Source organism: Acipenser ruthenus, chromosome 26 (genome assembly GCF_902713425.1).
Source record: "Acipenser ruthenus chromosome 26, fAciRut3.2 maternal haplotype, whole genome shotgun sequence".
Classification (NCBI taxonomy): Eukaryota; Metazoa; Chordata; class Actinopteri; order Acipenseriformes; family Acipenseridae; genus Acipenser; species Acipenser ruthenus.
In genome coordinates, this window is record NC_081214.1 from 22890683 (window position 1) to 22906468 (window position 15786).

General features: G+C 42.1%; 1 protein-coding gene across 1 annotated transcript; it reads left to right on the top strand.

The window, feature by feature from the left end:
- Positions 1–1270: 1270 nt before the first annotated feature.
- LOC117430761 (transcription factor Sox-3) lies at positions 1271–2570 on the top strand. The gene has a single exon (XM_034051202.3). It carries the CDS (start codon positions 1475–1477, stop codon positions 2387–2389), a length of 915 nt encoding a protein of 304 aa, XP_033907093.1. The 5' UTR covers positions 1271–1474; the 3' UTR covers positions 2390–2570.
- The last annotated feature ends 13216 nt before the right edge of the window (positions 2571–15786 follow it).

Sequence of the window (15786 nt, forward strand, 5' to 3'; positions counted from 1 at the left end):
ATGTTCTACGGGTTACATAGTGTCTATGCTAAATTGGCAAAAGTCGTTGTTTTCTTTACCAATTAAAACGCACGCCGTTGTAGCCTGCAAACGTCACTGCAATTAAAAACATTAAGTACGGGGCAAAAATTGTTTCAGTGCATAAAGGAATCAATGGCGCTACAAAGAAACAACACAACGGGTTCATATGGACACGCGGTAAAATCAGGAATGTACTTTTTTTCCCAGCAGTGAAAACCAATAAATCAATATTTAAAATACACTTCATCTTCGGCTTTGTCGTTTGCGTCAATGTAAAGGCTTAGGCTCAGTTAACGTATTTATCTAGCTTTTCAGGCACTTTTTTGTTGTTATAAAGCATAACATACAGCATAGCTGTATTGTCTCATCGCTTATGTTTTTGTGGTTCATTTAACCGGTCCATTCCAATACATTACAATAATTAATTTGTATGTGGTCCGATAGATTACAAAACTTGGCATTTCAGATGTTTTAGGCTATAGCCGATACCAGTGTGTTTTCCCACCTTTTAAATTAATTGTCATAATATTTTAAAACTTGTGCGAACTATATTGAGTTATTTTGTAAATACAGTATTGTACGTAAAGCGGTTTAAAGTAAAAACTTAGGCAGGACTTGTTTTTCCATTTTGTCAGACGTTTACCCCAGTCGCAATGTTTACCATGTATTGTCCAGTAATGGTGTAGTCCTCACTTGGAGGTTGTGGGTTTATTTATTTATTTATTTATTTATTTATTTATTTATTTATTTAGAAACGAAGAAAGACCGCTTTTCTGTGCCGAGATGCGGAATAATTAATCCAACAACACTGAGCAACGCTTTCTCAAAACTGTGTAACATGATAACACGTTTTCCAGAGACTACAGCAAGCACTGTGATTACATCACCACGCTGCCTTAATGAATGGTCTCTCCACACCAGCCCTGATAAAACTCTGAATCATTCACATTAGGAAAAGTTTATATTCATGCATTTATTATCACTTTTGTGTAAGCAATTGATCCCTTTCTTTCACATCGTGTGTTAACTATTTACGTGTAATTAATTAAAAAAAAACAAAGCGGAGTTATTCGAGAATTAAAAAAAAACACCTATCTGCAATAATCGTGACGAAACCTCGACCTGCTAATCATCACCCACCCATTCAGCTGCCCGGTTGAACGGCCGCCCCTGGTTGGCTGAGGGGAGCTCATTGTTAGCCTGTCAATCTAAATCACATGGAGCGCTGCCTATTAACAGCTGGGCTGACGGGCAAGTTTGCAGACTTCTGTAGCAGAGTAGCACCAGAAACAACAGGCAGGCTCTTACGCAGACCAGGAAACGGCAGCAAGCGCACGCTTTAGCAGAAAAAAGAACTTAGTGTTTCATCCAGTTTTTTCTTTACTACTACCTCTCATCTGGTTTACTTTTTTATTTTCTTTTTGAGGATAGCTGTAAACTAAAGGCCAGCTGAATGTATAGCATGATGGAAACCGAGATCAAAAGCGCGCATCCGCAGCCCAACACGGGCTCTGCGGCGGGAGGCAACAATGGTAAAAATAACAGCGCCAACGACCAGGACCGGGTGAAGAGGCCCATGAACGCCTTCATGGTGTGGTCCAGGGGCCAGCGGAGGAAAATGGCTCAGGAAAACCCCAAAATGCACAACTCTGAGATCAGCAAGCGGCTGGGGGCAGACTGGAAACTGCTGACAGACGCGGAGAAGCGACCCTTCATTGACGAGGCGAAGAGGCTTCGAGCCATGCACATGAAGGAACACCCGGATTATAAATACCGACCCCGCAGAAAGACCAAGACCCTGCTCAAGAAAGACAAGTACTCCTTACCTGGGGGGCTCATGGCGCCTGGTGCCAACACTGTCAACGGCGCCGTCTCGGTGGGGCAGAGGATGGACAGCTATGCCCACATGAACGGCTGGACCAACAGCGCGTATTCCCTGATGCAGGACCAGCTGGGTTACTCTCAGCACCCAAGCATGAACAGCCCCCAGATTCAGCAGATGCACCGGTACGAGATGGCCGGGCTGCAGTACAACCCCATGATGTCCAGCGCCCAGACCTACATGAATGCGGCTTCCACGTACAGCATGTCCCCGGCTTACACCCAGCAGACGACGAGCGGGATGGGCTTGGGCTCCATGGCGTCGGTGTGCAAGTCGGAGCCCAGCTCGCCTCCACCGGCAATCACCTCCCATTCCCAAAGAGCGTGCCTGGGCGACTTGAGAGATATGATTAGCATGTACCTTCCTCCTGGTGGAGACGGTTCAGACCATGCCTCGCTCCAGGCCAGCAGGTTACACAGTGTGCACCAACACTACCAGAGCGCTGGGACTGGCGTGAACGGTACGCTACCACTGACCCACATTTAAAACAAGCAAACAAGCAAAGCGAAGAGACTTGAACTCCACAGTACTTTGGATACTTGAACACTTTGTTCTCTGAAAACTGTGAATCGGAGAAATGTTAAACAAAAAAAAAAAGAGTAATGCAATTATCTTTTTTCTCAATTGAAACTGTCAGTTTTAAGAGTTTTTTTTTTTTTTTTCTGTTTTAATGAAATATGTGGACTCCGCGAGCCCGGCAAAGTTTTTTGAAATTTGTATTGCAAAGAGGCTTTTTATCATGAGCTCCAAAGCAATCGAGTTCTGTAGAAGAATTGGACTTCCTTTTAAAAGATGGCAAGGCTTCTCTCTCTCCCCCCCCCCCCCCCCCCCCCCCCCTCACTCTCTCTTGCACAAAAAAAACCTGTTGCTTCAGAGAGGCGAATTTGTTTTTGATGTTTTTAAAATGTAAGAAAAAAAAAAATCATCTCAAGTAACTGTTTACACTTAATATGTAGATTGGCTTTGTCCAAAACTTTGTAGAATTGTTTCTCTTATTTTTAATGGAGTATTAGCTTTCTGAATTTTGCTTTTGAAACAATGTGCGGGTCGCAAGCGCAAGTTTGTATTTATAGTAAGTTGTGTGTTTTTTGTTTTTACATTTTATTTTCTAAAGCTTGTGAATTACTTCTGTATGTTTTTGGGTTGTTTTGAAATGTTCCTTTTCTGGTTTGTGAGGTTTTACTGATGTCAAATGTTTCAGGTTTTATCACACGGACCGAGGCTTATTTAAACAAATGACGGTTTAAGACCACTCACTCTATTCCAAAACGACAAATAAATTTGTACAAAACATAAACAACGACTCAAGTTTCTCCTTTTTTTTATATATATAAACAAGCTGTCTAACTGGATTGGGTATAGGTGTGTATAAAACAAATCCAGCCGTTTACGGAACAAATATTGTTCCGTATATAACTGGAACATCAGTTGTGTTCTGTTTCACAAATCCGTATTTAAATTGCTTTTTATTGCGAAGCTCTGGCTTAATACGAGGTAACTCGAAATCAGCTTGACTCTCCTGATTTGGGGTGCAAAGGAAACCCCAAAGCTACACTGGCGGTAGTTGTTGTTGAAGTGTTTTATGCTCTGTAATAGTTTAAATGTGTGTGTGTGTTTTTTAAAGAGGTTCAACTAAAAGACAATCACCTGTTCATTATCAACGCCTCGGTACGTATCACGGGAAACACCGCAGGTTCCGTGAGTGGTATTCAAACAGTAATTGGATTTCAGTGGGGCGAGTTGAAATAAAATACCTGCCTCGGATGAGGCACGCGTTTATGTTTTTTTTCTGGGTGACTCATTAATACGGTTAGGTGTATAGAACAGCTCTTTTAATTTATCTCAGTTTTACATAAAAGCCGATACTTTTTATTGTTTAACCAACTGGGGCAAATTAGATATTTGAATAAACAAATCAATGCCTCATCGAACCAAATTTTCTGCGGTTTTGCCAAATTCGAAAATTAGTGTCTTTGAGGGAAGGCGCTTGGATTTATGGAGACTATATGGGCAGTTTCTTTTGTGTTTTAGAAAATATACGTTTAAAATAAGAACATATTATGTATCATTAAACAAATGACCGTGTTTAGTCGTTTAAATTATTACAAAAATAATTGGAATAACGGTAGCCTGTTTATTTTAATTAAACGTAATATCAATGTGTGCCCTGGGTAAAAGTTTTTAATTAGCACATGTTGTCTGAGTTTACCGTTTGTTTATGTATTTGTTAAGAAGTGGACGCTCTTAATATTGCAACTCGCGGGGTCATTTCCGTTTCACATCTCAACGGGTTTTTTATAAGTTTAATATTATCGTTAAAGGAATGCAGCAGGACTTGTATAGGTTGAAGTGTTTAGATGAAGAATATGCAGGCGCTTAACGCGCTGGGATGCATGTGTGTGTGTTTCGTCATGTGTGTTCTTCAGAATTAAATGGTTGCTAAAAACAAATCGAATTGATCAACGTCATTGGGTTTGCGGCGTTCCCATTTCAAAATTCAACTTCATATTATTATTATTATTATTATGTAGCTTCATCTTTCTTATTTAATAGAATCTGACAGACAATTGACAGTTTAAGTGTGTAGGCTATGCAGTCTATCTAGAATATCTATTAATTTGTGTCCTTTTTTTATAAAGCTTTTAAATGGAATGATTTTAGGAGCACACTACTGTAAACATCGTAGCATATTGAAAGAAGAAACCAATACTTTGTCATGTATAGCTGATTTGAAGCTTACATCGCATTGCACACAACCAACCCCGACGCGAAGTATTAAAACCTCCTGATCTCTTCTTTGTAACGATTCTCGTTAATGATAGAAACACGTTTAAAAAAAAAAAAAAAAAAATCTGGTGCAGCACAAATTGTGTCAACTCCATTTTTGTTTGCCCCCAACTCACTAACTTGCAATTACAATTTTTATGTGTAAACCAAGATTCTGATAAGTGAGTCTTATGGCACCTGGAGTCTGATGTGATGCTGTAGGGTGACGGGTTTTTGAAGGATATCGCTTTGAGGGTTAGGACTGTACTTCTTATGAAAAAGCTTGATTGTTGTTCAATAGGCCCCCGTCGCATGCATGTTTGAATAGATCCTGGATCTGATAAACCAGCCTGGGAGTGGGGCAAAGTGTGCGGCGGGGCGGGCTCTGCTTCAATCGGCTTCTCATCTCAGAATGCAGGAGCAGATGAATCAAAGAACGCGCTCACACACGAGATCTCATCTCTCATCACATCTCTCACGCACTAAAAGATAGGAAATGATATCAACGGCAAGGTTCCTCTTTAAACTGGGAGGAGGGAGTGGGGGTTAAAGCAAGCTTTGTTCGATCAATTCATTTCAAAGTCTTCAATTTCACGGGCAGGGTTTGGTTTCCAAATGTGCTCCCGGGAGACTGTATTGAGAATGCATCGCCTGCAAAGCCATCGAGGCTGCACGGTAAACAAGCGCATGTATTGTGCAGGGCAGCACTTACTGAGCTCGACTGTACAGATATAGCCAGAAGTGTTGCATCGCCCTGTAGAATTAACTCACATTGCTTCATAAAGTCGAATGAAACCTGTTGAATAATGTTACGTTAACATTGAATTGCATACCTCTTTGTAGTTTTCCATATGCTTAACGAAAAAACGACAGAATAGAAAAACGTGACATTTCAAAATCGAACATGATGTACTACTAGTATGGTTTTTTTGATTACATGATGCTAAATAAAATATCTAAATGATCTTCATAGTTTAAAAATAAAAGATGCCTCAATCCTAAAATTTTAGGTGATGCAAAACAAAAATGAGTTACCTGAGACTTCACCCGGTTGGAGAGCATTAGAGCGCACACTGTGCTTCACGTTAGGCGCCACACAACTACCTTTACTCACTGATGACTTCTGTAACTTACAACGCACGTAACCCAGCTACAGCCTTTCCAAATGTAATATCACAAAAGCGCTCCCACCCACCCCAAGCCACAGATTTAAAAAAAGAGATATGGTTATATGAGAGATTGTGCTTGCACAATAATATTATTCAAGTTATTTCACGTAATACTTTGACAAATCATCGGTCCGTGTATGAAAGCAGTTTGAGAACAGCTAATCCCTGTTCTGCAGGCGCAGCTTCGTAGTATGTGAAAAATATATATGTTAGCCATACTGTTCATCCGTTTAAAAAACACGCAGCTCTTTAATTAGCTGTACATGTTTGGGAGGGGGGCTGTTGGTTTGCATCTGTTTATTCGTTTTCTCCATTCTTCACATGGCGGTAAAGCTGGTTGGGTTTGTACAGCAATATCGTGACACTTGTCTGAGGGAGATCGGGGCTAGGCCATGTTTGCAGACTGGCAAAGTCAGAATTGACAATCAACAGGTAGGTTACAGCTACTCGCTTCAACAAGGAAAATATTCAAACGTAAAAAGGGTAAGGTGATATGTAGATGTCATCTTATGTATATATATACTCTCAAATTCCAGTTGCACCAGCGTTACAGTAGAAGTGTGCCACAGCGGCCGAGCTCCAGTGAGTTATCTGCAACAATTCGAATCTGAATTTACTAACAATGCGTTCCAGTGACATCATGAGGGGCCCCGGTCGCATCTACAAACCTGCCCTGCCTGCATCACACTAGCGCCCAACTGTTGCCCATCAGCTGAAAACAACAGCACACGTTGTGATATTTACAACAACAAAACAACTTTTCACAATAGCCTTAAGGAGGACCGCGCCATGATAATTGTTTTAAGATTTCTGTATCATAAAGTTAGGCTATTTATTGAAAACTTGTTGTTGTTGAATAAATGATAATAAATACGTAGAGCAATGTATAAAATAGACTACTATGTGATAAGGCTCTGTTCACTACAACATTTCTTGTAATAGGGCTAATTAAAAAAAATAAAATAATAATAATAATAATAATAATAATAACTGTAAAAACTGTTGCAGACCCAGCTACTCCTCATGTGTTCTTGGTAGGCTTACTGTTTAGTTCAGGGTAGAAGGTGCTATCATTCACAAATGACGGGGAATACATTTTTCTGCATTTACAGTTCTATAAAAAAATATGTCTGCAGTGAAGGAAGCCCGCATATAAAGTGAGAAGGAATAACATAATAAATAAACACATTGACAGAAATGCAGAAATGCGTTACTATGACAGCTTCAACTGTGAAGTGATAAAAGATAGGCTTCTGCTGTTTCACGGCAAATCGGCCGCAGCTTCACCCCCGAAAAGACACTTAAACCCAGCTGCACATTGCTCGACGGAACGGCACATTAACCGTGTCAGTCAAGAAGCAGCCGGCAAATGAAGATTGGAATACCTGGGCATTTGAAATCTGATAGGGATGTTTTAAACAGCCAAGTGCCCGGTTTCCAAATAAAACGGCTCATAAACATTAATATGCAGGAACACGCGGGAGAATGCGTAGGTGTTTGCATTGAAATATTGAGTTGCTATGTATTTATTGTGTCAGTCGGTTTATTTAAACCACTGGCAATATTTAATCAACGCTTCGGAAACATACCCCTTTTGGGACTGAGTCTGCCACAGAGCAACTGGTAGGCCGTCGGAGCATAGCGGCAGTTGGATGCTGTTGAAATGCTCACTTAACTAGCTGAAGACATCATTGTCTGTCCTGTAACTGCTTTAACTTTGTATGCTTATTTACAACGGCTGCAACCTGACCACAAAACAGAGTGTATGGGAATAAAGACCAGAGAAGCATACACATAGGAATGCATGGTAAAAGAGGCAAGCCGCTGGAAAACATTGTAAAATAATAAATAACGTTTCGCCGTTGCACAACTGTCTCCAATATGCTGTTACTGTGCTTAGTAACAGTATGCAACTGAACCCATCGCCGCCTGGAAATGAAATACGGAGATCCTAAAGATTACAGTAGACCCGCATACCCGTAAGGACTGGGCTTGTTCATGTTACTACAGTACTAATGCTTGTGCGCTATTGCTGTTGCTGGAGGTCTATCTCCTAATAAAACGGCGTGGTTCAGAAGGTGTAATGCTTGTTTAATTCCTGGTTGGTTGGACATTTGCAAGTGGACAAGAACCATTCCACGAGTAATTTAAGAAACTGGATGTTAAACATAGGCTTATTTGACTATAAAATATACAAAGCTGTTAGCAGTTAACCAGATGTATTGCCACTCAAATCTTCTGTGGTTACTTGTATAAAAGATCTTGGAAATCCAGATACAGACCAAAGGGATTTGTTTCTTTGTGTAGCTCAGTGAGGGATGCACTATGCACAGTACTGTAGCAGCTCAGTGAGGGATGCACTATGCACAGTACTGTAGCAGCTCAGTGAGGGATGCACTATGCACAGTACTGTAGCAGCTCAGTGAGGGATGCACTATGCACAGTACTGTAGCAGCTCAGTGAGGGATGCACTATGCACAGTACTGTAGCAGGTAGCAGCTCAGTGAGGGAGCTAGTAGCTAGCTTAATTCTTGATATTGTTATGAAAGAAACATAATTAAAACTCGCCAGTAATTTGTTACTGAAATGGGAATCTTACACACAGTATTTCCATTCATTTTTGCATTTGCTGTCTGGAATGTTTTAAAATCAGCTTGCAGAAAGGCTAGAGGAGCGAATCTGATAAAATGTCTCTTCCTTCTCGTAAGTAATAAAAGCCACTGAAACAACATGCCTTGCAGTAACAGACAATCTCCTTCCCTCTCCTCATACCTTCCCAGCAGGGGGCTGGGACTCACAGCAGGCTGGTAGCTGCAGGGCCACCAAGAGGGAAAGGACAGTAGCCTTGCCTGCCTGCTCCCCTTCCCACACTCACAGTAAGTGTGTAACTCACGGGAGCTCAGCGTTAGGATTAGCAATGCACACCTTTATTGGAAAGATTAGCTCAGCTCCATTGGTTCAATACGGGGGTCCTCAATGACAATACAACATCCAACAGCAGAAATGTGTTTAGTAAGTTACCAGGTATTGGAGAGCCGTAAACAGAGGGTGCTTTACATTTTAAATATTCGTTTGGTGTGTGTTCATGTGTGTCAGTGGGGGTCTGTTTTAATGATCTTAATACTGCAAAGAGATTTGACCCTTATAAGCAATATCAATAAATACAGTGAAAATACAGGGGAACAATATTTGCCGTAGAGCAGTACATACGTTTCATGGAGGCGGTATTAAGATCTGCCAATTTTTAGATTATTAAAATGGAACAGTTGTCAGATTTTTCTTTAAAAAAAACTACAGATTGCCATTTTCCAACATACAACAGACTTCTATCATTTTCTACACATCTGTAAAACTAGTGATACATTTTGTTTCTTTTATGTAGATTTCTGCACAGATGTTAACACCTGGAATTTTTAAAAAAAATTTTGCCTGAGAATCAAACTAAATTTTTTTATTCAGTATGTGTTAATCTGTGCTTGTCTGTGGAGTTGGGTTTACCAGGTCTTCTGTTCCTAATTGGTAGCTCTTGACCCTCCTTTAATTTTGTACAAACAGGATTTTTAGTTCCTCTTGAATACAAGAAGCAGTGTTGCTGCGGAACTAAGTCTTATTTGTTTAGCTGTCGTGCGAGCGGCACTCAGACAGGGCCCTGTGTATCAGTTACGCTCCGGCAGTGAGGCAGCCTGAATGCTTTTTCTATTTCAGTAACTGGGGGCGACCGATCCGCTCGCTCTGCCCCTCTGTACCCTGGCAGACAGAGCTGAGCTCATCCTTTCTCTCACAGGTTGCTGTGGAACAGATTCTTCACTTGCAGCGAGTGCGGGCACATCCCAGGGAGGGCTGTCTGATCTCGCTGCTTCTTACCTTACCCTGTCAACCTGCCTGAAAGCAGACGCTTTACCGTAGACCACCACAAGACTGCGGTATACAGTGAGCCGCTCGATGCAACGCTTTCAATCACTGGTGCTGTGTTGCTGGAAACCACATGGCAGGTTCAGTGTGTGATCTCTTGTAACACACATGAAGATTGTCTGATACTACACAGGTGTCCAGGCTACCCCTTCTAAAAGTGTACCACTATATTTGTGCACAGTAGTTTTAAAAACTAGGGGATCTTGAGCCTTGTTCCAAGCTGTAGCAGGAAGCCAGGGGCAGCCCTCTAACCAGGCTTTATTGTTATGTTGTTATTATTGCTGTTAGGTAATTGAATGACCTTTAAGAATAATGACAGTGCTGTGCTAATGCCGTGATGACTTGATGTTTTGTGGAAATCCCTTGCCTAATTGTCCCAGCTGTTTAAGCCCGGAGTGACAAGGTGACCTGCCCTGCAGTTCTCAGTGTCAGCGCAGTAAGTACAGGGTCCGGCCAGCGCTCGCTAATCCCGGTCTGAGTGAGTCGGAGCAGTTCAGGGCCTGGGTGGCTCAAGGGAGGGGGTGAGGCTAATCGCCTGAGCTGGGACCAACTCAAACCTGTGGCTTTCGTGGGAAAATCTCAAACTAAACCCACAGTGTCATGCAGAGTCACTTAGTGCTGTTAAAGAGCTCTGTGTTGGAATCATTTTATAATCCTAAACATGTTTGTTTTTTTTCATTATGTTTCATGGGAGTTGCCTTGTTGTTTTTTTCCTTGGACGCATTTTGCTCTAAGCTCTAGAGCTGGTTTGATTCCGGTGGTCTCCGTGTCTCCTGTTCACTGCTGGGTATTCCTGCCATGTTTGCAGTTACTGCACCTTGTACTGCTTTGTGTTTCATTGCATGCAAAACCCCAAATAATGTACAATGTGCATAGCGGAATAATAGGGGAATACAGAACGCAAACAAAAGAGGAATACTGGACATGTTACCAGGCATCCTACCAAATGCCCTTGTGATTGTATAACAATATGGACCTTACCAGATCAACTTAACCCCTTTTATCCTGGAGACCCCTACAGCTGAAGCTGGTTTCATGTCATACAAAAATCATACAGAAAATATCCTGCGTTGCCTATCCAGCCTCTAAGAAAAGACAATCCAAATACAGTACCTGGGATAGTTCTAGCCCCTGCTGCCTCAGCATTCATGCAAAGCTTGAATGTTGCTCTACAATGTAGACAGGGGGCTTTAAACAGTGTACAGGTAAAGCTGTAATAAATGTACCCCCAGTATTCTCTTGATTTCCATTCCAACCGCTGTGTCTCCAATGAGTCTGCAGTCCTTTGTTTCCTAACCTGGAAATCGGAGCAAAGTTTAAACTTGCTAAAACAAAATGTACTTGAAGAAAACAAATCAAGACCCTTGAAGCTGAAGTTCTAGATTTCTCGAAAGCCACCGCTGGCAGCTGGTTTAAGTCAGGTAGAGGAGGTGTTTAGCAGGATTTCAAAACGTTTAATACTGTGTACTGCAAACAAGTCCTGGGGTCATTGCAACACTGCCTGAGTTCCTCGGCTCATTCAGTGCAGGGCAGGCTGTGTTAGTTAGGATGTAAATCTCTCCCAGGTAAAGCATCGATTCAGCAGAGAAGCGAGAGGAGGTGCAGGTGCAGGATATAGGAGTTCAAGCTGTGTAACTTTGCTCTGAAAACAGGTTTTGGTACAACACATACCTATATGCTGAGTTTCAACAGTAAATACCAACTGAACCTTCAATTAAATGCTCTTAATAGCTGTTAACTAATACAACGAATGGAGCAATATATAATTGTATTCCTGGGTGGGGATTAGAGTAGCAGAAATAACCTGATCTTTGCTCCAGTGCAAAATATAATTGATGTGAAGTTCCTGTATCTTAATCCAAGTGTATTCACCCATCAGTTCAAACACTCTGAGATCATGAGGCACTGGGGAAGGCATCAGCTGAAATGTTTGTCTGTTTTAGTTTCTTAGAGTTCTACCTCAGCATTTTTGTCAATAAAAATTAGGGCAGTCTTGAGAGAAAGCTGACACTGAGCCCCTCTTGATTTTTCCAGCGTGACGGGACAATGAAGCCAGCGGGTCAAGGGGGTGCATTGAACAGAAGGGGGCAGCCGACAACTAGGGCAAAAGTATTGATTAGTGGTCAGTGCGGATCATGTTAAGGACCCCGAATTCCGAGCAGCGCTGACAGATGCACAGCAGATTGATGGCGACCCAATTTCCTTCTGCTAGCGTTTGTGTTCCTCCTTTTTAAAAATGTACCCTGGCAAACGTGATTTAGCATGTTCCCATGCTTTTTATACCACTTTGCTGTTACTATGCATTTTTATGCTCTAATACTACATTTCGCTTCGCTTTAACCAAGTTATACCTTCGTTTAAAAAGGGCAGCTCTAGAACAAGCTATCCTGTTAGCAAGAGCCAGACATAAATCTTCCAAACAGGACTCTCTGCTCCACCCAACCCTAACCCTCCACTCCCTCCCGATCACATTCTCTGCCAAAATCATCCCGGCTCCAGCCCTGCGGTTGCCACTTAGCGTTGGTTGTTTTTGGTTTCCCTAGACAACCACAGCCCTCAAGACTACTGTACAGGATACAGTACATCTTCCTCAGCAATCAAGCCATGTCTCGTATAGGAAAGTCTATTGGGTGCCCGATATCTGCTCCTTATGCTAACCCCTCGGGTTTGGTTTCCTCTTGTTGTGCTTGCCCTGCACTAGCAGGCCTCCCCAGTGAGTAGTGGCTCTGTGCATTACATTATCACGGGGTAAGAGTTACGCACTCTGTCACTTATTGATTAGGTGCCTGTGTCAGTTTGTCACTTTTTCATAATTTGTCCCTGGGGGCCACACTGCTAGCCAGATGAGGCGTCAGACATGCCGCTGTCAGCTGACACGCTGAGAGCCGCAGTCTGATGGGCAGCCGTGTCAGATTGGGGGGACTTCATTTCTCTTAATACTGGTTATGGATTTCCAGGGTTACCGTGAGCTTTTTACTTCAGAACATTTTGTTTTACTGAATAAATAAATGATCAGGTAATTTGACAAATCAATGAGGTGAGAAACCAGTCCGGGTGCGCCTGGGAATTTCTAGCTGTGATGCATTAAAACGATTGTGTTGCTTTTTAAAAAAAGCGTAACTCTTTCCATCTCATGCAGCTGCATTGTTAGCTTTACTGCACTCGCCGTATTATACTGTGATCAACTCCAGTACATTATCTTTGCAAGGACTTGTGTGAAGAAGCAGCTTGAACTGAGCCTTCAAAAGCACATTCAAGTAGTGCTTCGACAGCAGAGTTGAATTAACAGAACGCCTTGTTGCATGCAGTACAACTGCCCTGTTAACTGATGCCCCTTAGGATATGGTCTACAGAAAGAATATGCAACTCAGGGTCTGCAACAATACTCTTCCTTGTCCCCACAGTGAATACGACCTACTTGAGATTGCCAAATGTCTAGGATCCTAACGGATAACAAATACCCCAAAAGACTACACTTCCTTTCTGTCTAGCTGGCTTGTGTCCATAGATCCAGTACCATACAAGCCCATCTCTCTGGTCCTACAAGAAAGTTTCAGGGCATTATTCTGGCTACTACAATGCCCCCATCGTGGAACTGGGAAGCCAGTAGTAAACAAGCAATTGAAGAAGAACTGTTTAACACAAAAGGGGATTAGCATACGGAATGGGTTGCAAGGCAGGGCTGTTAAAGCAACGAGTACAAACAGTTTGAAGAGGGATCTGGGCAGGAGAAAGGAGGGTTGGAGAGATACAGGATGGAAGCAGGTACAGAGGAGGCTTGGAAATCAATCCACCAAGTGGGGCTTCAGCAGTTCAGAGAGCTAATGAGCTCCCCTTGGTCCTGCCAGTATGTTCTTCTATTCTGAAAAGGGCTTTAGGGTTAAGGTTAGGGTTAAGGTACATGTTCAAGGTTTCAGGTATCTTCTTCAATAGGTCGGGGGAAATGATTGGGCACAGGTACTGTGAATCAAAAGTAATTTACTCAAGAAAACAACATACCTGAGCAAAACAGATTGGGCTATTTAACAGATTTCAGTATTAGGTTGAATATCATAAAAGATAGTGAATGTATTGCTGCCAAGTCTTGAAATTCATTCCCTACGTAGATGTTCAAGTTAAGTGTTTGTAAGGTAATTTCCCCACGTGTGGTAACAAATAGTGAAATAGACATACAGACAGATACATGAAATGAGCATTCAACACATAATACATGTGTAACAAATAAGAACATGTGCAATTGAACAATACCTTTCTTTTTATAATATTGAAAACAATACCTATGATGTCATTTTGTCCCTTCTTTTTCATTCGAATATCCCGCCGCCTGCAGAGACTCGTTGAGATGTATGGTTTTAGTTTGTGCAGAACCAGCAAGATGGATCCACATGTCAAACCATTACATTATTATGACACTCGCTACAATGTACCAACAGCAATTACATCATCTTAACAAGACCTTGTAGGAACAAGAAGCTGCATTGGAGGGGCCCACTCATGTCAGTTCCTGGCAAAACCAACAGCATTACGTAATTAATAACTTTAATTGCCTCTCCAGATTTTCCATTGCTAAAGATGAGCTGAATCCAAAGATTAAAGAAATACTTACACTCCTTGATGAGGTTGTAAAACACTGAGATCTGAAGGTATCACTACATACAGCCCTGCTAGGATTGTTCAGAGTGGCATGAAAAAACAAACGCTACAAATGCAATACTTTACATACAGTAGATCTCCCAAAAAACAAGTGTAGTACACTATGGTTGTATGGAGTAAAGATCTGTGAACCATAACGTACTAATGCATTTTTTGAATATGTGCGTTCGGAGGCAGGTAAGTTTGACCCTCTGTGCTGAAGCTCGCACCCTCTGCCCAGTGTATGTCAGGAGCACACATGTGCATGCATGCCTGCCTGCCTGGCAGTCTTCAGTCTGAGCTGTGACACCAATCAGTAGAGATGGCTGGCTCTTTGTCATGCTAACAGGGGTCGCTGCGTTTCTTATTCGAGCGGCCCCCTCTCTCAAGTCCAAGTTAAGTTGGGTTGAGTCGCTCCCGGCCCGGGGGCTAGCTTCCACTCGGCTCCCCGCTGGGGGGGGGGTCATCACGGGGATCCTCTCCGCATTTCTTCTGTTTTCATGCTGAACAGGGACCCATTTAAAATTCAAATTGCCCAATCGGGCTCCCAGCTATTGTGGGTTATTTATGATGGGGGCCAGGGTTACAAGAGCACGATGGTAATTTCAAAGTGAAAGGAGGGGAAAGAAGTTTTGCTTGAGTCATTGGTTTTTGTAATCATTATTATAAAAGGCAGTAGTAGCAAAACTAAAACAATATCTCATCCGGTAGCGTATACAATTGTATTGCATAGGCTGACTCTTTAATTGCTGCAGGTTACTCGACCGCTCAATCATAATATAAACCAGAATGAAAAGGAAAGTTATCAAATTAGACATCCCCAATGCTTACTGCTGTTCAGAGCTACCCCTGAGAGGACACTGTAAACAGGATCACATTTTAATCGTGGCTGTATATATATATATATATATATATATATATATATATAGAGAGAGAGAGAGAGAGAGAGAGAGAGAGAGAGAGAGAGAGAGAGAATGAGAATATAAAAGTTGTGTTGTGCATTGACCCCGCGGATGATGTTCCAGTGCTTTTGGCAGAGCTTTGTACAGACTGGTGGTGTGCTTGCATGCCTCTCTGTACGCAGCCTGGCTGTGCTTCACATCCAGCCCCGGGCCGTTGTTGTAATGGCAGTGACATCCAGTCCATTAGTGCTCCTCTGTGCTCTGCCTGCTTTACAGCCTCTTGGAGCCTTACATACCACAGCCTTCCTTCTGATTTCAATCTTCCCTTCTCATGGGTATCACGCATTCAAAAAGAATTCATCCCAGATTACTTTAAATGCTGTGTTCAAACCAGATTCAAAATGCAAATCATTTATGATGCAGAAAGGATCAAGCAACTCTAAAAAAGAGTGCAAAAAGAATTCAGGTCTTGTAAGCGAGTTGTTTCTTATTTATTTTAGAA

Coding starts and splice junctions, on each gene's coding strand:
- LOC117430761 (XM_034051202.3), top strand. CDS start 1,475: ATGTATAGCATGATGGAAACCGAGATCAAAAGCGCGCATCCGCAGCCC.